The 24442-nt window shown below is 41.4% G+C and overlaps 1 protein-coding gene across 1 annotated transcript; it reads left to right on the plus strand.

The window, feature by feature from the left end:
* Positions 1 to 5207: 5207 nt before the first annotated feature.
* LOC133770547 (transmembrane and coiled-coil domain-containing protein 5B-like) lies at positions 5208 to 18681 on the plus strand. Its single transcript, XM_062206625.1, has 11 exons — positions 5208 to 5242; positions 5917 to 6066; positions 6388 to 6505; positions 6818 to 6868; positions 7463 to 7531; positions 8585 to 8641; positions 10371 to 10430; positions 10958 to 11022; positions 16873 to 16948; positions 17305 to 17348; positions 18483 to 18681. Exons 1-11 carry the CDS (start codon positions 5208 to 5210, stop codon positions 18679 to 18681), a joined length of 924 nt encoding a protein of 307 aa, XP_062062609.1.
* Positions 18682 to 24442: the final 5761 nt, after the last annotated feature.

Consider the following 24442-nt stretch of genomic DNA (forward strand, 5'->3'; position numbering starts at 1 on the left):
TTCCTGATCAGTTAAAAATGACATTTGTTTTTATACACTGGTGCAAATATGTAAATCCATTTCTCCCTTTCCAGAGGGAAAAAATTCCTCCTGTAAAATTGATTCGAGATAGACAGACAGAGATCTCTCATCCTTCAGTCTCCAAATGCCCACAACAGCCCAGCCAAGGCTGGAAAAAAGGACTCCAGTCCAGGGATCCTATGTGTGTGACAGGAACTCAACAATTACCTGCTGCATCCCAAGATCTGCATTGGCAGGAACTTTTTATTTTTTTAAGATTTACTTATTTATTTGAAAGTCAGAGTTACACAGAGAAAGTAGAGGCAAGAGAGAGAGAGGTCTTCCATCCGATGGTTCACTCCCCAATTGGCCACAATGGCTGGATCTGTGCTGATCCAAAGCCAGGAGCCAGGAGCTTCTTCCGGGTCTCCCACATGAGTACCGGGGCCCAAGGACTTGGGCCATCTTCTACTTCTATCTAGCCCATAGCAGAGAGCTGGATCAGAAGAGGAGCAGCCAGGACTAGAATCGACACCTATATGGGATGTTGGCACTTCAGGCCAGGGCGTTAATCCGCTGTGCCACAGCACCAGCCCTGGCAGGAACTTAGAATCAATGCTGGGAACTAGAAATCACACATACTAACTCTTTGACCAGCACCTTAATAAGTAGACCAAATGGCTGCCCCCAAACTTTGCATTTTTAATTGGCATAACACACCCAAATTCCTGTTTCTTACAATAAAGTCTCACACCTTTGTCCTGAGTCAACTACTCAAAGAATTTTTGCCCTGGCCTGTATCCTACTCCCTGGCTAATGAATCGGCTCAGGGTTCATTCTGTTGACCACTGTGGCCACAAATATCTGTTATTTAGGACTTAAGGCATCTGATGATCCCTGTGCCCTACCTAAACAAGTGAGTACTTTCAGTTCTAAAAGCTGGGTTGGGTAAGGATTAGAAGAGGGTTGGTCTGAAGTGACAGAATGAAACTAAGGAAAAGTCCATGGACTGCATCAAAGTGAAAAGTCACAGCATCGAGGGTCATGTTGGTTTAAAAAAATGTCAAGTCAAGGGTACTGAAAAAAGAATCAGAAACTGAAGAACATGACACATGAAGGAAGCTGCAGTCCATCAGAACAGTTACGATACTTGGTCGAAATGCAGGCTGGAAGAATTAACTCATGGATGAGGATGGGCTGTTAGTGGTCCTGAGCCAGTGTAGATGCTTTTAATAATGATGATAATTATAGGTGTTCACCAAGCATTTGTTTTAGGTCAGGAATTGTGCTACGTCTTATTTTAATCTTACAATAATTTTATGAACTAGATACGCGTTATCTCCATTTTGTGAATAGAAAACCGAGGCTCAAAAGGGTTAAATAAGTTGTTCAAGACTTTCCTTCTAGGAAGTGGTGGAGCAATTCAGTCAGATCGGTTTGATTCCTACACAAATAGTCTTATCCACCACACTCAATGTTACTCTTTCTGCTCTCATATCTATAAACATTGCTTATATTTACATTTGTGTTTATGTCCCTATGTCCATCTGTTTTGGTCTCTTCAGTATCTACATCTATACTTAGCACAAAATAGTGGAAAACTAAGTATAAAATTAGGACTATGTGAAATATGATACAACAGGAGAATAAGACTAGAGGCCAGATAATATACCATTTGATGTTCAGCACAATCATGAAAATATGGGCCTTCCAGTGTAGCCTTGAGTTTCTTGCTGTGAACACAGAAAGGGAAACACGGTCACTTTAAAAGTTCACATTGTGCACTTGGAACAATAAGCTAAGAAGTGTTCAGTTTGGAAAGTTTTGCGGATAGGGTTAATGTGGACAGCATCTTTACAGATAGAAGAGAAGCAGTTTGGTGGGAAGAATATGTTCTTCATCAGCAATTCTCAACCAGAGGCACCTGCTGCCCTGAGATATTTAACAGGGGCTTCCAAACTACATCCCTGCAGATTTGTCTATCCTAGAGGATGCACCCTTCTGTTGAGGATTTTACCATGGTGCACTGTGTTGCTAATGAGATTTTACAAATGGGACTGTATAGGTAAGAGTTTCACAGGTGTGTTAGAAAGAGAAAAGAGCAAAGAGCACCTGTTCTAGAGAGGTGGAGTAGAATGAGTCATTTATTCATGCACTTATGCTAAAAGCATTCAGCACATGCCATGTGCAAAGGTAATAAGAGTTAGAAAATGAAGTACATACTATATTGGACACAATGAGTGAGAATTGGGTATCATTGCATGCTATGCATCATGTTAACTTTATGTATACTATTTTACCCATTTTACAGGTAAGAAGCCTTGAGCTCCCAGAGATTAAGTAATTGTTCAAGGTAGCACAACTGTGAAGTACCAGGATAAAATAAAATTCAGGTGCTTCTGTGTCTAACAGAGCTTATTTCCACCCTGAATTCTGCGTAAACAGCATACCTGGAACACAACTGGGGAAGGAGATCAAAATGGTTTTGATTGAAACACACTCCTCAAGGTCCAGTTGTTGAATGGAGATCAGATTAAAAATAAAATAAAATATCAGAAGAGGAGAACAGAGATTGGAGTGATTAATTCTGCTGGGTTAGAGCGTTGGTGTGTAGAGACAAGTAATCACAGCAGCATTTGGGATGAGTTGAGATAGATGGATAGAATTAGAACACATTCCTTCAAAGGGTGCTGTGTTCTAGAAGGCATTTTTCAGGGACACACACTTTTTTAAAGTCAGAAGAGGGAGACACAGAGATCTCGCATCTGTTGGTTCACTCCCCAAAGGACTGCAAAACCCAAGGTTGGGCCAGGGTGAAGCCAGGAGCCAGGAGCTTCTTCCAGATCTTCCACGTGAGTATAAGAGCCTAAGCACTTGGACCATCTTCCACTGATCTTTCCAGGCCACTCGCAGGGAGCTAGATCAGAAGTGGAGCAACTGGCACCCATATCTGATGTCAGCATTGTATCGCAGGCAGCAGCTTAACCTGCTATGCCACAACACTGGCCCAGATTACTATAATTTATATGGAAAAGGTTTGACTTGGATCATAGAGGACTGAATTGGCCTTAAGGGAAAGAAATGGACAGATTTGAAGTCCAGGTATATTCCTAAGTTGGTATGTATCCAATCGGTCATGTCTCAACTTCTTAGTCAACACAGAGAGGATTCCAGGAATGCTTAGTAATGTGACACTGATATGTAAAACTCCATCTACTATCCCAGTAATTTAAGACCTTAAAAAATGAAGAGGGAATTCTGAAAGAATGGAGGTATACTTGGGTCTCTGAATCTAACACTCCTCTTTTTGCCCTCCTTCTCTACCTCCACACACTCCTTCCACCTTTGAAACATCATACCCTTCCTTCCCAGTGACTTGCCATGCGAAATAAAGGAGTTTGCTTTTCAACTCCAAGAACCTAGCTTGGTGAGAGTGAGGGCTTACTAAGCTCGAGAGATAAGACTGTTTTCAGATTTTTCCTGGCCTGCTCTCTGACCTACCATATAGCTCTTGGATGCACTGAATAGAGATGCATGGTTTGGATTTGGGGGCAGCAATTTGCATACATGCCACAGAGAACCTAGAAAAGGAAAGAGAGTGATTACAACCACTGCTGGGCCCAGAGATTCAGAGAAATGGAATGGGTTCCATAGAGCTGGTTGCTGCTTTAGAAGAGATTCCAACTGTGTCTAGAAGTCTGTCCTATAGATATTTTCCCATTTCAGAAGAGATCTATACTGAGATAAAGTTCTGCACTGTGCTTTTACTCTGCCCACAGGGATGACAATGCATTGTTGCCATCCCACCTATCACTGCCTACTATGACATGCTGCCCCACCCAACCAGCTCTTAGGTACAGCTCTAAGTGGGGAACTCAGTCAGCAAGGCAGTGCCTTTTCTGAAAGTTCTGTTGTTCAATTGGCAATCTCTATTGAAAGGAGAAGAAATCTTGGTTGGGAAAAGAAGGGTAAGCTCGGAGGGCATTATCACAGCCTGGGACATCTTGTCTATAAAAGGAATAGAAAGAAAAGCAGGGAGCATGATGAAGTGAGGAGGTATGATAAGGAATTAAAAAGTAAACTTTAAAAAATATTCAAAGGAAGGCAATGGATAGGAAGATGGAATATGAAAAGGAGAAGAGGTTTTACATTCTACTTTGATTGGTCTTGTCCTGAACTTTAGTTATGGCTTAATGACCAGGAGAGGATGTTCCTCAGGGCTTGATTGTTTGTTCTGTCTTCTAGTAGTTGTAGCCTACTGCTCACATGCTGTGTTTTTGCCTGCTGTTTCAGGATCAACTCAGCCTGTAGTATCTAGAGCTTGTTGAAAATAGGATAGCAGTGGACTAATAGAAATCAGGCAGCCAACTTCTAAAGATTTGTCTTATTTATTTGAAATACAGAGTAACAGGGAGAGAGAGGAAGAGGAAGAGAGGGAGGGGTAAGGGAAGGAGGGGGAGAGAGAGGAAGGTGAAGAAAAAGAAGGAGGAGGAGGAGAGAGAGAGAGAGAGAGAGCTTCTATTCATTGGTTCATTCCTCAAATGCCTGCAATAGCCAGGGCTAAGCCAAGTCAGATCCAGGAGTCTGGAGCTGTTTCTGGGTCTCCCACATGGGCTGCTGGGACTCAGCCATCATCCACTGCCTTCCCAAGTGCTTTGACAGGAAGCTGATCAGAAGCAGAGGAGCCAGGACTAGAACCGGCACTTTGATATGGTATGCAGGCATCTCAAGGTGGTTTAACCTGCTGCATCACAATGTCAGCCCCAGGCAGCCAACTTTTTTACTCTGACTCCTCTACATTGTTTTCTAAGTTTTCCTGAAGTTTGGATTACAAATAAGCTGTTCATTAATTTTTCAACAGATGTACATGAGTACTTTTTATACTTCACCAGTGATGAAATAAAAGCAGGTTAAAAAAAGATAAAGTAAGCAAAGAGTGAAAATTTTGAAAACAAAAATATTTCTGTACTCTAATCAGATTCATTTACAGCATCTTAAATTAAAATATGATCTGCTGTGCTGAAATTTAGTTTGTACATGATATTGCAGTTGATTCTGGGAAGCAGAGTATAGAAAGTATGAGTTTCTGTCTCGGCTTTGTCTTGCCTGAATACAATATCTACCTTTTTACCGATCCTTTATGTGTTGGGCATCAGGTGCTTCATTTCTATAACAGATGTTTGCATTCACATTTTAGGAAACTTACAATGGAAGAAGTTGGACAAAACCCATTGAATGATGTGTAAGTATTGACATTAACAAAGACTTTATTTAATAGAGGAACTACTGTACTAGGGGGAGATTCTCCTGCAATCCAGGAAGGAAGAAGACCTGGGTTATGCCAAGGTATCCTCAAGCCTGGGGAGACAAAACCTTTTGTTTCAGTTCTTTGTAGTTCTTTCAGATCAATGGAATGGTTTTCAGAAATAGCTGTTGTCTTAAATAGCATATCGGTCTTATTTGGGGAAATGATCCCTCCCCTTTCTAGCTCTACACTCAGCAAACACATCTGTCCAGTTGGGTTAGTAAACAGTCAAGTCTGCAACCAATGGATAAGGAAAAAATTACTCTCCCTTTCACATGTTCAAACACTTTATAGGTGTCACTGGATTACACATACTCCATATAAAAATAAGTATGTAAGTTAGAATAATTAGGCATATGAAAAACCTTTATTTTGCTTGACAAAAGAATTATAGTGTATTTAGTTCCACTTATAATATTTGAAAATAAAATGGGATTCAATTTTCTTTATGAAAAACACTGTGGAAATCAATTTATCATGGAAAATAAGGTAGAACTGGTTAGGCTTACTAACTACAGCAAGTGGGGGAATAAGTGAGGTTACAGCAAAAATCTTCCATGCTCTTGTATTTTCCTGGCCTGAATTTAGTAATGAAGATAATTTTCCTGTAGGTGCAAGATGATGGAAATACCAAATTTGGAAGTCACAAAACAGAATCTTGACTACCTGAACTCAGATCTTGAACAGGACCTGCAGAAACTGGATGAGGCAAATCAGATTCTTCTTAGAAAAATCCAAGAGAAAGAAGAAACTATTCAAAGGTTGGGCTTTGCTGTTGGTGAGGGGAAGGGTTTCTTTTTATCTGAATGTCCCTTAGGATAGAGAGAAAATTGAAAGGTGGATGACTCCTTTTGATGGCTAGTTGTGGCATGCTATTTAAATTCTAAAGCATGAACTGTGGTGCCCTCAAAATGCTTTATGTATAGATTTGTGCATTAAATGTCTGCATTAGGTTGACATTTTATCACCATTGCCCTTGGTGGTCACTAGAGATCCGCAAGACTTTGGGGTAGCGCCTCAAGCTGAAGTCCTGGTAGCTTCCTTAGGACTGCCCCACACCTGGATAATTTTCTATTTTTCAGTCTGGAAACAGAGATCACCCTGTCACTGGGGCGAGTCAAAGAGAAGGAGGAGTTGAACCACATCACACTAGAGAGGGAGGAAGCCTTGAAGGACCTGGAGCTGGAGTCAGGACAGCTGGTAAGCAGACATCTAGTCAGGCATCCTCGGATGCGCTTGCTCACATTCTACTGTGCCCTCTTTCCCAGCGATCATCACATGCTCATCATTTCTGTATCTGTAGGAATCACAGCTGTTTAAGAGAGTGTTCTGGGATGTAGCACTCAGCACAGGAGCTGGTGCCTGGGCTCTGTTTCTGGATCCACCACGTGGGGCCAGAGTACATTTTTTCTACTTGGTACACTCATCCCCAGATATTATTTCAGGGGTCTGGTAAAGGGGAGGATAGGAGAGCAGCATAGGCTTTTCCCCTTTTCTTTTTTCTCCCCACAGGAAAAAAGGAATAAGCTCCTTAGCAGGAATGTAGCAGAGCTTCAGGAGGAGGTAAGAGGGGCCCTGGAACATTGTCTTCATACAGGAAAGGCTGTTGGGGTGGGCTGGGAGCCTGAGAGAGGGGGTCTGGGCACACTCAGAATGAGGTATACGAACGAAGGGGTTGGTTTCCACACCACAAAATCCATTTCTGAGGAATCCCCATAGAGTTAATTGTCTTCCTGAACTCTACAGTCTGAGGTAACCAGCAAAATCCATGTACTGCCATCGAATGAATCTTAGAACAAACTCTGACCAAGGCCAGCATTAATTGGGAATTTCAGATTGTGGAGCAAGATGAAAGACTATAAAGGAGGAAATGATGTGTTCCTCCTTCCCCAAACATATTGCCCCACTCTATTGCCTCCCCATCCTCCTCTCCTCATTGAGCCTTAGCTTCCACAGGATATGGGAACAAAAGTTGTGTCCAGCTAGCATGGAATCAGACAGCTTCCTTAAGGAAATGGAAACAGTTTTCCATCAGGTGTCTATGGAGACCTGGATGAGTTAACCATTCTGCTGCCTCAGTACTCAAATGTGCCACTCTCCCAAGTTTTCATGGTTGTATGCCTTACTTAGTTCTTGATATGTGGAATGATATTTCAGATTTCGAACAGGTTTCAGAATGCTGGCCTTGATCAAGGAATCCTAAAGCAAATGTTGGCAGAATTGAAGGTGAGTAGAAAAGCAAACCTAAAGATTTTCCAGACTATCTGTCAATTCTAGGTTCCAGAAGGAGTTGTTTTCTAGGACTCCCTGAGGTGAGATGTTCAAGGCCTGTAGGGCATTCATAAGGGCATTCCTTGTCACACTCGTAGCAGAGATGGCTTCCATATCATCAAAATGGAGGGAATTGCTTGTGAAGCCTCCTCATCCACCAGCCAGTGCAACACGTGTTCTGAATGGTTGTCAGGGCCTGCCATCATGAAGTGTGTGACCTCAATGAGGACACATAAATAAGATATTCAAGGAATAAAATAGTAACATCCACAATTACACAGGGCTGTGTCAACAATCTGATTTTCAAACCCAGGGCTTATAGGCCAAGGGCTTTTTTAAAAAAAATTAATTTTTATTATCATTGTATGCTACTGGAAGGTAAATCGATTGACAACATGAATTTTGTGTTTCACATGAATTTTCCAACATGAATTTTGTGTTCACACCTGAGTGCCTATAATATTTTCTGGCACATGATAGGTATCCAATAAATATTTATTAAATGAAAGAATTGGACTCCCATTATTGGTAGGCTCATTACAGATATATATGACCAATTAACTAAGCCCACCATGCAAGAGCCCCACTATCTTTTTTTCCCTCTGAAAAAGAGGATCAAGGTTTTCTTTTGATTTTTGTGTGATTCAGAGGGCACACTACTGCACCATACTGAATATGAGTGGAGAAAAATGTCTGGTGAGCTTTGGTGAACAGGACTGCAGGAAGGATGGATAAGGTTCACTGGGGAGTCAGGCTACCAAGATTTACATGGATGTTCTGTCACTATGTGACTTACTATGATTGTATACTTAACTGAATCCAAACCTTTTTGTTTCTTTATAAAAATGAGGGTAGTAACCATGCCTGCTCTAATACATTGCTATCACATGTCCTCAATCTATAGCCATCATTACATTCTTTGCTAGTATGGAGAAGGTGATAATTACCCATTTGCCTTCTCTAAAAGAATGCTATAAACGTTCTACTGTCACTCATTGTCTTCCATAGGTAAAAGTACAGATGACAACGGAGTCCTGTGCAAATCAAGAAAAGGAAATGGCCAAGGTAGACGAAGTTGTCTCTTCTGCTGAGGGTCTTTGCAGGATAAGATCAGGATGGGGCAGGTGTTTGGCACAGTGGTTAAGCCACCCTGCTTAAGATGCTCACATTCCTTATAGGAGTGCCTGGGTTTGAGTCTGAGCCCCTACTCATATGCGCCCTGGGAGGAAGCAATTGATGACTCAAGTACTTGGGTCCTTGCCACCAATGTGGGAGATGTGGATTGAGTCCCTTGTTCCTGTTTCCAGGCTTTGGCCTGGTCCAGCCCTGGCTGTTGTGGCATTTGGATAATGAATCAGTAGATCAAAGATATTCTCTCTCTCTCTCTCTCTCTTAAAAAAAAACATTTTAAGGGGTTTACACTGTGGTGCAGCATGTTAAAACCCCAACCTGCAGCACTGGCATCCCATATGGGTGCAGGTTCGAGTCCTAGCTGCTCCCATTTCCAATCCAGCTCCCTGCTAATGTGCCTGGGAGGGTAAGGGAGGAGGGCCCAAGTGCTTTGGAGACTCAGAGGAGACTCCTGGCTCCTGGATTCTGATTTGAGGAGTGAACCAGCAAATGGAAGATTCATTTTCCTCTCTCTCTCCCTCTCTCTTTTCCTTTCTCTCTCTCTCTCTCTCCCTATCTCTGTAACTCTGTCTTTCAAATAAATAAAATAAATCTTTTAAAAAATTTTCAAGGGAGATAACTCAAAGGGTTTTTTTTAAAGATTTATTTTATGGCTGGCGCTGTGGCTCAACAGACTAATCCTCCGCCTTGCGGTGCCGGCACACCGGATTCTGTCCCGGTTACCCCTCTTCCAGGCCAGCTCTCTGCTATGGCCCGGGAAGGCAGTGGAGGATGGCCCAAGTGCTTGGGCCCTGCACCCCATGGGAGACCAGGAGAAGCACCTGGCTCCTGCCTTCGGATCAGTGTTGTGCACTGGCCGCAGCACGCCAGCCGTGGCGGCCATTGGAAGGTAAACCAACGGCAAAGGAAGACCTTTCTCTCTGTCTCTCTCTCTCTCACTGTCCACTCTGCCTGTCAAAAAAAAAAAAAAAAAAGATTTATTTTATTTATTTGAGAGACAGAGTTACAGAGAGAGATAGAGACAGAGAGAAAGGTATTCCATCCACTGGTTCACTCCCCAGATGGCTGCAACAGCCGGAGCTGGGCCTATCCGAAGCCAGGAGCCAGGAGCATCTTCCAGGTCCTCCACGTGGGTGCAGGGGTCCAGTGACTTGGGCCATATTCTACTGCTTTCCCAGGCCATAGCAGAAAGCTGGATCGGAAGAGGAGCAGCCAGGACTAGAATCGGTGCCCATGAGATGCCGGCGCTTCAGGCCAGGGCTTTAACCTGCTGCACCACAGTGTCAGCCCCTCAAAGGGTCTTATAAACAGAATCATTTGAGGCAAAGAAAGGAGAAGAAAGTGTCTCTTAAAAGTATTGGTTTTTCCATTTCTTAAAATATTCCTCTACCTCAAATACCACCATCACATCCCAAGTTTAAGTGCCCTGAAATATCCCTTGGAGTCCCACCTAAGAGCATATGGCAACCTGGGCAATTTTCTTTGTGAAAATTAGACAAATGAATTATGAGATCACCTCTTTGTGATATTGTAGTTTTCCTTCAACTAAGGACTTGCTTGGAAACCAGGCAAATGTCCAATGTACCAAGTAGGGCTCCAGGGAGCAGCTCAGGCTTAGTTCTCGTTTAACTTACGGGATGTGTTAATTTTCTTTTCTTTCTAGGTAGAGAGTGACTACCAGTCTGTGTATCAGCTCTGTGAGGATCAGGCCCACTACATAAAGGTACCAGGCCTCTGGGGAAAAGGCAGAGTAAGGGCAAAATTTCTCCAAGGCTTTGAAGTTCTTGGTTTCTCATTAGGAATGAGAATGCCTTTTATACAACAGTAGAAATAACAAGAGAGATGTTCATTAAGAATTTGTTTTGTGCTGGGCACTGGGTTAAGCTCTCAATTTTTCTTCAATCTGCCTGATAATTCTATTAGAATGATAATGTTACAAGAAGGAGAACACTGAGGTTATAAGGAGTTAGGTAACATGCTCTGGGGAACACAGCTAGTAAGCATTAGAGCTGTGGTTTGAATCAGAGCAGTGTCCAGATGAGAATGCCTTTTTATTCATATCCATTCTGGGCACTAATATCTCATACTTCTTTTATTAGAACATCTTCCTTACCTTTATGTGAACACTCCAAGGAGTGTACCATATAGAATATGAAGACTTAGTCTTAGCAGAATATTTTTTATCAATGACATTGTAATGAAAGACAGAAATTCTCGTTTGTGACTTTTTTTTTTCATTTTCGTGGGAAGAAATACCAGGAAATTCTGAGGAAGATGGAAAAGGAAAAAGAGGTGCTGCTTCTTGAAAAAGAAATGTAAGTTTGAAAGAATGACCTCCCTGATTGATTTTTTCCAAAGTGGTTGTGCCAGTATCTGCTCCCACAAGAAATGTAGAATTCTAGTTATTCTATATCTTCACTGTCACTTAGTATTTTCAATTTTTAAAATTTTAGCCTTTCTGGAAAGGGAGTTGTAGTGATAAATAATTTTGATTTAAAAAATGCATTTAATCACTGACTACTTATGAGGTTTTAGTTTTTCATATTGCTAATTGGAGATTGGGATATCCTCTTATATAACATGTCTTTCGCCTACACTTGTGAGTTTTTTGTCTTTTTCACATTGATTTGTATAAGCTCCTTATATTTCTTTCACATGTTGTTTGTCATATATATGTATCACAGTTTTCTATTCTTTCTTAATAGAATTTCTTTAAAAAGCAATAGTTCTTAATCTTAAGGAAATTTAATCTATTAAGTTTATCAATTTTTTCTTCTATATTCAGTGCTCTCAGTTATAAAACTTCTCTTCTATAATAAGCTGAGAGAGGGCAGAGCCATTTTGGACATATGTAACCGCTGTGCCAGCTTTTGTCTACACTCTCTGCAACTAGCTGAGTGGAGATGCTCGAGTCTGGGTGGGAGACTTGACGGGGATTGGGGGCTTGTGGTTGTGGGAGGCTTATATGCCAGGACTGTGAAAACACTGTGGCTGTATGGGAGGGCACAGGGTGTGGTTGGGACTTTGGGAAGACCCTAAGGGTAGCTCCATCCTCTAAGGGTTCTCTGATTCCCTGGTGAGGGTTATTGCTGTGGTATCTATGCTTACACCAAGAATTGCACAGATCCTTTATGTGGTTCTTGTGTGAATGTGGATGAATAGCTACAAAAAAATGAAATACCTTGGAATAAATTTAACCAAGGATGTCAAACAATGAGAATTACAAAATATTAAGGAAAGAAATAGAAGATACAAAAAAATCAAGAAATCTTCCATGTTCATGGATTGGAAGAATCAATATTATCAAAATGTCCATAGTACCAAAAGCAATTTATAAATTCAATGTGATACCAATCAAAATACCAAGGACATTCTTCTCAGATATAGAAAAAATGATGCTGAAATTCATATGGAAACACAGGAGACCCTGAATAGCTGAAGCAATCTTTTAAAACAAAAACAAAGCAGGAGGCATCATAATATCAGATTTCAAGATATACTACAGGGCAGTTATAATCAAAACAGCCTGATACTGGCACAAAAACAGATGGATAGACCAATGGAACAGAATAGAAATGCAAGAAATCAATTCATGCACCTACAACCAATTAATCTTTGACAAAAGAGCTGAAATAAATCCCTGGAGCAAAGATAGTCTCTTCAACAAATGATTCTGGTAAAACTGGATCTCCATATACAGAGCTATGAAGCAAGACCTGTACCTTCCACCTAACACAAAAATCCACTCAAAATGGATTAAAGACTTAAATCTATGACCCAATACCATTAAATTATTAGAGAACATTGGGGAAACACTACAAGACATTGGCATAGGCAAAGAGTTCTTGGAAAAGACCCCAGAAGCACAGGCAATCAAAGCCAAAAATTGACAAATGAGATTACATCAAATTTAGAAGCATCTGTACTGCAAAAGTGAAGAGGCAACAAACAGAATGGGAGAACTTATTTGCATGCTATGCAACTGATAAAGGATTAATAACCTGAATAAATAAAAAGCTCAAGAAATTCAATAATAACAAAACAAACAACCCAGTTATGAAATAAGCAAAGAACTTAAATAGACATTTTTCAAAAGAGGAAATCCAAATGGCCAATAGACACATGAAAATATGTTCAGGATCACTAGCTGTCAGGGAAATGCAAATCATAACCACAATGAGGTTTCACCTCACCCCTGTTAGAAAAGTTTTCATGCAGAAACCAACAAATAACAAATGCTGGTGAGGATGTGGGAAAAAAGGTACCCTAGGAAGACTGTACGGAGATACCTAAGAAATCTGAATATAAATCTACCATATGACCCAGCCATCCCATTCCTGGTTACTTACTCAAGGGAAATGAAATCAGCTTATGAAAGAGTTATCTGTCCCCCATGTTTATTGCAGCTCAATTCACAATAGCTAAGATATGCAATCAACCCAATTCCCCATCAACTGAAGACTAGTTAAAGAAATTATGGGATATGTATACCATGGAGTATACATAGCAGTATAAAACATCAAAAGCAAAACAAAAAATAAAATCAAGTCATTTGCAACAAAATGAATGAAACTGGAAAACATCCTACTTAGTGAAATAAGCCAGTCCCAAAAGGACAAATGCCATATGTTCTCTCTGACCTGTGATAACTAACAGAGCACCTAACATGCAACCTAAAAGTGAAATTGACAACTTGAGAAGCAATAACTTTGAACATCCTTGTCTTGACTGTTGAGGAACAGGTTTATTTTTTCTTTCATAGTATTTGCTAAACTCTTAACATAATCAATCATATGTGTATAAAGTTCATTGAAAATAGATCTTGGTAAAAAGAATGACAATAGGAGAGTGGGTGGGACAAGGGCTCAGTGAGAAGAATCACCATGTTCCTAAAGTTGTAAATATGAAATTTTTGAAGTTTGTATTCCTTAAATAAAAGAATTCTGGGGGAAAAATAAATGGTTGAATGAAAAAAAAAAACTACTCTCCTATAATTTCCCATAGAAAGTTTTGTTGTTTTAACTTTCACCCTTAAGTTCCATTTATCTGGAATTTTTTTTCCCGTGTAGTTTGAGGTAGAGATTAAGATTTTTTCTGGATGGCTTGTCAATTGGTCCAGCACCATTTTGAAGAGACCATGCATTTGCAATGGTGACTTGTTTTATAAGTCAGGTGAGCATTTATATGTGGGTCTATCTCTGGATGATTGTTTTGTACTGTTAGTCTATGCCTGTATACTCATGCCAATACCACAATGCTTTAAGTATTGTAGATTTGTAATATCTTGATATATGGTTTCTTCAGTTCTGTAACTTTGCTATTCTTCAAGATTATCTTGGTTGTTCTTGCATTTCTATACAAATTTTAAAACCAGTTTTTCAACTTCTATTAAAAACAAAAAGTACTGAAAGATTGATTGGACTTATATGGACCCTACAGATAAATTTGGTGGAATGATAATATTTAAATGACAGTTTTCCAAACTATTAACATCTTTATCCTTCTGATTATTTCAGCCTTCCTTAATTTCTGAAAATAATGTTCTGTAGTTTTCTGCATAGTATTTTTGTGTATCTTTCATCAGATTTATTCCTAGGTATTTGATATTTCAATGCTGTTATATCTCACATGTTCATTAATTTGACCTGATTACTGCTAGTATACAGAAATGACATTGGTTTTTCTACATATAATTTGTATCCATCCACCTTGCTACATCCATTTATTCTAGTAATCTGTAGATTCTTTTAGATTTTTATTCAAAAATAATGACAGCTGTGTTTTTCTCTTTCCAATCTTTAAACCTGTTATTATCTTTTTGACTTACAGTGTTAGTTATGACTTTGGTACAACATAGGCTAGAGAGAGTGATGGTGGATATCATATATTTATTTATTTATCACTGAATTTAGGGGGAAAGTGTTAATGCTTTACAATTAAGTATTATGATATATGGCTTCCCTGTAGCCATGCTTTACCAGACTAAGACATTTCCCTTTTATTTTCAGCTTGCTGAATACTTTTTGTCATGACATATATTACATTTTAGGAAACACTTGTGTACCATCTGTTGAAAGGATCATGTTTTTTCCTTGAAAATATGCGCATGGCCCCTGCACCCTGACTGTTCCTCCACACACTGTGTGATTACTCCATTGTTTGCTCACCTCTTCACCTTCTGCTTTTTGGGCTTTCTTGGAATCTTGAACTGCACACACACAATTTAGGAGCCAGCTACCTTGAGAGGAAAATCCACTCAGATGTTTGAACTCACTTCTACCTCCCTCCTCCCTCGAGTTTTTCCCCTCAAGTCATAGTCACATGGATGGCCTTGAATTCCAGCCTCTGTGTCCTCAGACAGTTAAAGCTGTCATTGCTGCTTGGACTCGATTGCCCTGCACCACAGATTGGTAAATGTCCTAGGGAAAAGCCTGGATGAATGAGGAGCTCAGTCCAGTGAGCTTCATGAGTCAGCATCCCCCTGACTTCTGGCTGCATCTGCCAATGCATTCCAACAGCTGTCAGGCATTGTGCCCAGTTTTCACAGTTGCTTTTCGAGGTGCACTAGTCTGACACAGTTATTCCACTGAGGCAGGAATCAAGAGTCTGTGCCACTTCTATCTTTTCTCTTTCATGTGACGATTACAAAAAGAAATTCCCATGAAAATGCTGATTAAGCGTTCATTGGACCCAGCCCCTCTAGGAGGAGGAAAATAATTATAAAATGTGAACAACAAAACAAATGAAAATAAATGTACAAACAATGATCAGAAGGCAATGGTACAGGCCATCAAGGAGAGAGGCACCTTTCTCTGAAGGGGGGAAGGAATCTCCACTGTGATACAGCCTTACTAAACAAGTTCAGAGTTGGTGAACTCAAGGGGCTTCCATAGCCTAGACAGCTCATAGCAAGAGTCTTGGGTGATTGCTGAAGTCATAAATAAGAGTGCCAATTGTTAAATCAACAACTGGAGTCACTGGGTACATGCTCTCCATGTAGGATCTCTGTCCTTAATGTGTTTTACTATGAAACTTAAAAACACTACTAGTCAAACAATACCCTATACCTTGTGTGGTTGTGTGAGTGCAGCCTGTTGAAATCCTTGCTTAGTATATACTAAGTTGATCTTCAGTATATGAAGGTAATTGAAAATGAAACTCGATGAAGGGCGGGTTGGGAGAGGGAGTGGGAGAGGGGAGGGCCACGGGAGGGAGGGAGGTTAGGGGCAGGGAGCCACAACAATACAAAAGTTGCACTTTGTAAATTCATACTTATTAAATTAAAAAAATAACTATATAACAAACAAAAAAAAACAAGAAAAAAAGAACTTAATACTTTACCCTTTTAGTATTTTTTATGTTCTACTTAAAACTATTGGTTGAACTCTGTAATTAATACACAATTATTCTTAGGTGTTTAATTAATGCTATAACTAGTACTCAAATAGTATTTTACACTTTGTGTTTCTGTGTGGGTGCAAACTGTTGAAATCTTTACTTAATATATGCTAAATTGATCTTTTGTATATAAAGATGATTGAAAATTTAAAAAAAAAAGGCAATGGTGAATGAATAAAAGCAGGCAGATCCGACAGAGGCGCCGACTCTTGGAAGGAGAGGATAGCAGGAGGTTATTCCTCATTTGTAGAGCTGCTAGCCTGAGTGCAGGCCAAACTTGGTGTGTAAGAGGTAGCTAAATGGTTTTTCTGGGATAAAAATTAGAAGACAGAGTTGGGGCAGCCAAGGGTGCTGGAAGGAAAGCAGGGAGCCAGGCATGGGAAGGCCTTACATTTAAACTCTGTCCCGGTCTCCAGATGAACTCCAAACCTTGCACACTCAGGATCGTCTGCAAACAGCTCAGCTGGGGATACAAGAAGAGAACTGACCTTTGAACTGCCACCAAAAGATAGACTTGCTGTTTGAATTTAACTTTAGGGTCACATCAATCTTTATCTTATAGATTTTCTTTCTCTTGAGAATGGATCACATTACCCTGGTTCTTATTATGCTGAGCAATTCTGAATTTTGAATGTGGAGCATAGTGAATGTTATTTTGGATCCAGGAAATAAATCATGATCATAGATGAAAAATGACTTAGGAAACTCCTCTCATCAGTCCCTAGGATTATTTTGCATCATTATTGGCTCTGATCTTTTTTACCTAGATCCAAAGTCCAGAATAACTCCTCCCAAATTGTGAAGCCTGGATCAATTCTGGTGGAGACCATTCAAAGTGACATGGTAGGTCTTTGCTATTCCAAATTGGGATTTCCCCCCTACTCTCCCCTTCCCTGGATTTGTATGTTCTCTCTCTCTCTCTCTCCCTCTCTCTCTCTTTCTCTCTCTCTCTCTCTCCCCCTGTATGTCTGTCTCTCTCCATTCCTCCCTCTGTGTGTGTATGTGTGTTGTATGTGTGTCCATCAATAACCCTGGAGTAAGGAAATGCCTTGCTCCACACCGTAACACATAGAGAGTGGCAGAGCCAGCATTAACCCAGGCAGCCTGACTCCAGGGTGGCCACTCTTAGCCATTCTGCTACATTACTATTCTGTGAGCACGTGGACAGCCATAACTGTGATTTTTATTACCTCCCATAGGAGAGGACCATCATGAAGAAACAAAAGAGAGTCTTTTGGTACAGGTAAATGGCAGAATCTTAGTTTTTAGCTAGTTCAGATCACATGGCTCTGCAGCTGATCTGAGAAAGTATTAAAGAAAAACCATATCCATCAAAGAGAGAACATCAGGCAGCCCCTTCCTTCCTTTCTCAACCCAGAATTATAACATCAGAGTTAGACAATGATAAATAGTTAGAAGAATTACTGGCTTTTTCTGAGTTCAGATGAAGGCTGTAGGCTGTATTTCACCCTCAACTTCCATGTTTATGAGCCTCAGCCTGGCCTCTTTCCACTTTCTAGGTCCTGAACCTGACAAGCTCCACTGTCCTCTCTGTTGGGGGGAGTTCAAGGGGCATTAATTTTCTTAGCTCTTTTGCTTCAGGTTGAAAACTTTAGGGAAAAAAAAAAACAGGACACTGAACTCTCTGTGCCTTTTCTTTTCTTTTTTTTTTCTTTTTTTCGATTTTTGAAATATGGAGACTAACCCAGACATGTTTCATGTGTCACTTTAAGGAAAACTTTTATTTAGGACATGTCGGTATAGCTGAAGAACAAGAGCCTTCGACCAGTTGCCAGGGTAGAATTTTGGTGTGGGTATACATAAGAAAACACGCACACACACACACACATTTTTTACTGTTTGGGTTGGTCTCTTTGGACTTGGTCTGTTGGTCTGTTTAGAAAATGTTGATGTTCACTTTACCTGGATGTTAATGTCACAGGTGGCTAAATCATGTTTCAGATTCTAGAACTGTTTGCTATAAAGGGTCTAAGGAGGGACACTGATGATGAGGTTTGTGAGTGGGACACTTCTGAACATTTTCTGACAACCCCTAAAAAGGAATCCCCAAAATATAGTACCTAGAAAGTCATCTCTTTTTGCTCTTCCAATCTTTCTTTGTGGATATCTATTCTGCTGGAAGACAAAAGTATCACAAGATTTATACTCAACTCCTGACCATGGCATCACTTTTTTCTGTTTTCACCATCCCACTACCCTTACCTTCTGTACCCCACTAACCTCCCACCTATCCTCCCCACTCCATCTGATTTGCCTGAAGAAAACAATTCACCAGCAATTTGTAAGTGTGAGGTTCATCTGCACTGCTTGACCTTTTGCTGTTTCCCCTGCGCTAATGATAAGTGTCTTTTTGCAGGCATTTCCGGTGTCTTGTCTTCATGGCCATGATCTTCATTAGGCTGCTGGGTTACGTGTTTTTCCATCTGCAGTACATAAACCCGGACCTCCTTGTGGATGCCCTGCCCATGGTAATGAGCAGGGACACCTTAACGAGGCTGAGGGACGTCTTATTTCCCTCCCTCACTCTAGAGGTGGAAGAAGTTCTACCACACTAGTCTGGGGTGGCCTGGGGGGGCTCACCCTGCTCCTGAGTAGAAGGAGCTATAGCAGAGGCCACTGTGTTGAAGGGTTGCCCAGGAAGGAAGTGGAAGCTGTTGACTCAGAGCTGCTACTTGATGTTTGATGTCTTCATTTTGTTCTTTCTTTGCTTCCCCTCTAGAGTGTCTCTCTTTCAAATAAAGAATATGTTTGTCAAGAGGCCACTATGTTAGCCTACATTTGGTCTGGGAGTCCTGGAGCCTCGCTGGGCATCCACAGGTTCTGCCCTGTACCATTAATAAAAGCTGCACTTGAGTGAAAAACTCCCCCAGAACTTCTATGGTCTGTTCCACATTTTTTTAAAAATATAAAGTCACATGTTCTTTTGTTAGATTCTCCAGTCACTCTGGAGTGAGGATAAAGGGCATTCCATGAAGGAGCCAGTAGGGTGAATAGAAGGCTTGTTCCTTTCTGTAATTTTAATGATACTTTATCTCCCCTACCACAGTTTTTATTTTATGTCTTAGAGGAGTGGGATGTGCTGAAAAGCTGGCCTTTTTCACATGCATATGTGCTTTTACTCATTCATAAATGAGAAGAAAATTACCTTAAAATTCAAATGTGAATAAAAGTCACTGTGTAAAATTGGAAAGTGCTTTAGAAACAGCCAAATACACTTACACTTACCTATTGTTCAAAGCCCAACTCAAATTTCCTCACTTCCAACACGCCTCCCGTGACCTCTCCTCGCTGCAGGCCACCTGTCTGGCCTTCCCCCCTTCCTGCCCTGTCCATGACTGCCTTATGGTGCCATGACTGAGTGCCTGCATCTTGGGGTTTGTGATGCCTTTGTACACAGCCCCTTAGCATGGTGGCTTTACAAAGACTTAGAGAGGGAAGGGTCCCTAGGATGGTTTGTATTTCTTTACAAGAGCATCTGAGGAGTGATAACTGGAAGCATGAGTTTAGACTGTATATTGCGAAAGCCCAGTCTTTTGCAAGGAAAGACTATTGGGAGTTGACAGCACAGAGCGAAGGGAGGTGAGGAAGGTGGAACAAAACATGAGGTCATATGTCTAGCTGGTGGTGTCTCCATGGTTACTGAAGCTAAGCGGTTGAGGTGTCCTTTGGCAGCTCCTTCCTCCACACTGCTCATGCTCTGCCTTTTCAGTGCCCTTGCCTCCTTTAGAGAGCATTCCCTAGAAAATTTTCAGTGAATTTTACACGGATGACAACGTCAATGTGCTTGCTTTGGCTGAAGACATGGTCCTGTCCCAGATTTTCTTTTTATGGTTTGGGGATAAGATTGTCTCACAACAAGGCCCCTACAAAGACTGATCAACACCGCCCTCTTGTGGCCAAATACAATCTTTGTGTTTCAGCTCCTTTACTCAAAGTTGTGATGGAATTGAAACAGGAAAGATGGATCACATGTCATTCCTGGGCAATTCTCTATATACATTCTAATGAGTCTGTTTAGTCTTCATTCATTCATTCAACAAATATTTATTGAACACCTTTGTTATACTATATGGTGTTCTAGGTGCCAGGATTATAGTAATGAACAAAACAGACACAATTCTCTGCCCACTTTGTAGTGGGGAGGGGCAGACAATAAATATATAATTAAATATGCAAATATGGCATGAGGTTAGATGATTTAACAGCTAAAGGAAGGGAAGGGGGAGTGCTGAGGGGGAGCAGTCACAATGCTCACTGACAGGGGGCATCATCACAAAGCCTGAACAAGATGAAGGAACCATATAGATGCCAATTCAAGCAGCGTGGCAAATAGGGAGACAGCAAGTGCATGACCTTGAGGTTGGAGTGTGCCTGGTGCCTTGAGGCTCTTTTGTGGATTCCCTGCTCACTCCTCTGTAATGGTACCTTTTTAAAGTCTCTTTAGGATTTAATATTCCAAGCTAAATTTTGGTTTCTGCCAGGACAGTACCCTGGCTAATACACTGTTCATTGGCCGGAGCATCCCTGAAGCAAAAGGGGCAGAAGGACTTCAGGACTTGTGGTCTAAAACTACAGGTATACGAGAGGAGAAGGGCTGCAACTGGACAGAAGCGCATTCACAGAGTATGTCCTGACCCATTCCCGTCTGACCCTACAGTCCTCATAAGTTCATGGAATTCCTGGGTTCTCCATCACCTAGCCCTTCCACCAGACATATCCTTGCATTCCAACATTCAAGACTTGGGGAGGCGACTTGGAAAATACAGACTGAGTGGCCCCTTACTTGCAGTCAGCCATCCAGCAGGATTGTGGAAACTTGAAACTGGGCCGGATATGGATTGGAAAAGCATAGACATTTTTCTGCACAAGATAGTCTGCCTCCAAGGAGGAAGCTGGTGCCAGAAGGGCTTTGATGGTGTTCCCAAGTCTTGGAAGCAGAAAAGAGATAATGACTGCTTTACCTGAATAGTGCTGAATTGGAAACATGACTTGCAACGGGTGCTTACCACCCTCCCAAATATCCATACATTTCCAAAAAACATTAATAAAGTAAATTAATGTTCTTAGCACAACAAGGGACACATGATGTCAACCAACAGTAGTTTTCTTTCCCTTTTGTTACAAAAAAGTTTGCCTTTACCTAAAGCTAATTTTACAAAGCAACACAGACAAAAAAGACTGCCTCCTTCCTATTTCAGTCCCAAATACTGGAGAGAAGTTGCTCATGAAGCAAAGAGGTTTATTTTGCTCAAGGTTTTGTCAATTCACCACCAAGACTGGAGAGGCCCCATTTGTTGAACTGTCTGGTGAAGTCGGAGGACAGCAATGGAAGAGCATTGCAGAGGAAGCATCGCACAGTGAGCCGGGAAGAGAGGGAGTGGCTGGGCCCGGTTTAGCCTTCCCTAAGCAACCCACTCATGAGAACAATCTTGCAGAGACATGCTCCCAATGACCTAAGGACCTCCTTGTAGGTCCACTTCTTAGGCACCATAACTGGATTAAGTCTTCACTTTCTTAGCATACTGAACGTGTGACTTTGGGATTTGACCATCTGCATGAGTTTGGGGGCCACAGCCTCTACAAACCATAGTAGTCTTTTTAAAATTGGACAGCTGTCTGCTATCCAAAATGAAAATTCCCTAATCCTTTGAGCTCCTGTGATCTTGGGTTCTAGATCATCTTATTTATCCTTCTCTGTACACCTATTAAGTTGAACAGAATACAGCAGATGATATGATGTCTGGCAAAGAACAGTAACCCTATTCTTTTATTCTGAAAACTATGGCTTTCTTAATGCTTTCTAAGATTTCATTAGCTGTTTTGGCAGCTATGTCACACAGTTATGTGTGGAGTCCACCAGGATTATGTGAATGACTTTTTATTCTACATATCCTGTTTTGTATTTCTTGTTCATAATATAAAACGATAAATGCAGAACTTACCGCTCGCCACTTGTTCTGTTAACTTTCATTTTGTTGGTTTCACTGCTTCATTTATTCCATTGAAATCTTTCAAAATGCTGCTTCTAGAAAGGAAATGACTCCCCACTTAAGTGACCAAAGACAGGGTAGAGAGACAGGCACAAAGGAGGAGAGAAACTGAGAACTCCAGTTGCAGAAAGGATTAGGAATGAAATTTGCTTTGGCTTTGCCATATATGTTGACGGCAGGCAGCTAGTTAACCCTTCCTTTGAAACCCAAGGCCAGCATTAACAGCAGCTGCAAGTTCGTCAGTATTCTGAAATGGAACTTCTTTGAGTCTGGAGGCCTGAATCCAATTAAATAGATTGGGCACTCTATCTTCTCACCTGTGTTAAAACTTAATCACCTGTTGACTGTTTTGGACTCTCCTTTTTATCATGCTGAAGATTAGGTTCCTTTGATAGGAAATAAGACTCTTCTCTCTCAACATTAGACTCCATGCCCCAGGGAATGGCCTATTCCTTCCATTTCTCCTTGTTCCAAACACATTAAAAGAGCCTTTTAAAAACTGCACTCATACTCTTTTTTCGAAAGTCACAGTGTTTTCTGGAAAAAAGCACTGATAAGAAAGTCAAGCCTTGGACACTAGGCCCAGTTATTTTGTTAACCCAATGGTTGTACACAAGCCCTACTTACCCTCTGTGGGCCTGGGGTTAATCTCCAGGTGACTTCTACAGTCATTTATGCTGACGGTTTTGGATTCTATGAATTAGTCCATTCAGGCAAAGTAGTAAGTGAGAAACAATCCTCTTCCTAATGTTTCCATCAGACTTCGGCCTTCCCTGCAGTCTTTTTCCTGATGCTCCCTGTTTCCCAGATGATCCCTCAGGAACCTGGAAGTACTTGCATCTCTTTTCTTTGTCAGGCGTCTCAGTGCATAGTGTTCCTGTAATTGCTATCTTCTTGAGTAGTGTTTCCTAAGGAGTTACAGCACTGCGGTGCAGCAGGTCAAGCCACCACCTGTGATGCTGGCATTCCACATTGGAGCACGGATTTGAGTCTCGGCTGTCCCGCTTCTGATCCAGCTCCCTGATAAAATGCCTGGGAAAGCAGCAGAAGATGGCCCAAATACTTGGGCCCCTGCCACCCACGTGGGAGACCCTGATGGAGTTCCTGGCTCCTGGCTCCAGCCTGGCCCAGCACTGGCTATTGCAGCGACTTGAAGAGTGAACTAGCAGATGGAAGATTTCTCTCTCTCTCTCTCTCTCTCTCTCTCTCTCTGTGTGTGTGTATGTAGTTACTCTGTTTTTTAAATAAATAAATGAATAACAATGAATTACAGGCAGGTAATGCATATCTTTGGAGGCAGCCGGTGATGGCTCAAATACTTTGGTTCCTGCCACCTCATGGAAGACCTGGATAGAGTTCCAAGCTCCTAGTTTTGGCCTGGCCCAACCCAGACTGTTGTAGGCACTTGGGGAATGAATGAGTATATGGAAAGATTCATTCTCCCTCTCTCTCTGTATCTCTCTCATTCTCTCTCTCTCTCTCTGTCTCTCTCTTTCTCTCTCCCTTTCAAATAAATAAAAATATAAGAAGCATGAGTTAAGAAGTTCAATTTAAAGGCTTTGTTTATTGAGTTCTCACTACATACCAGACACTGCACAATGAGTTCAGGAGGGGCTGGGATGATAGGAGTGGTTCAAGAACCAGCAGTTCATGACATTCTCAGAGACTCAATTTTATGGCAGGTCCCAGCCCTCAGCACAAGGTTCAAGGTAACTCAGCAGCTGCTCTGAAGTATAAATCCTGACTTAATGGGAGTCCAGAATTATTAACACCTGCACATTGATTGATTGCCTACTGTATTGCAGATAGAATGTTAGTTTCATACAGTGTCCATTTCATAGTTGGGTGAACTGGCTCAGAGTATCCACCTAGTAAGCGGCAGAGTCCAGGCCCATGCGCCACCTTCAGACTCCCTGATGATGTTTGCCTTTCAAATTCAGGTGCAATCAAGACCCTTGGCAACATCTTTGAATCCAATAACAGCCTGTAAGAACTACTGAATCAGTGGTTGTAGGCCATTCGTGCTCCATCACATATTTTCTTCTCCCTTTACCACTTATGTAAAGATAGTATAAAGACCCCAAATCATTGGGCCGGCGCCATGGCTCACTTGGTTAATCCTCCACCTGCGGTGCCGGCATCCCATATGGTTCTAGTCCTGGTTGCTCCTCTTCCAGTCCAGCTCTCTGATGTGGCCCGGGAGGGCAGTGGAAGATGGCCCAAGTGTTTGGGCTCCTGCACCCATATGGGAGACCAGGAAGAAGCACCTGGCTCCTGGCTTCGGATCGGCGCAGTGCCGGCCATGGCGACCATTTGGGGAGTGAAC

Source organism: Lepus europaeus, chromosome 11, assembly GCF_033115175.1.
Source record: "Lepus europaeus isolate LE1 chromosome 11, mLepTim1.pri, whole genome shotgun sequence".
NCBI lineage: Eukaryota > Metazoa > Chordata > Mammalia > Lagomorpha > Leporidae > Lepus > Lepus europaeus.

What these genes read in the sequence shown, in the direction of transcription:
- LOC133770547 (XM_062206625.1), top strand. Translation starts at nt 5,208, where the DNA reads ATGGAAGAAGTTGGACAAAACCCATTGAATGATGT. An exon ending in CAAAACCCATTGAATGATGT is followed by an intron (nt 5,243 to 5,916) that starts GTAAGTATTGAC and finishes ATTTTCCTGTAG; the next exon opens with GTGCAAGATGATGGAAATAC. An exon ending in AGCTGGAGTCAGGACAGCTG is followed by an intron (nt 6,506 to 6,817) that starts GTAAGCAGACAT and finishes TTCTCCCCACAG; the next exon opens with GAAAAAAGGAATAAGCTCCT.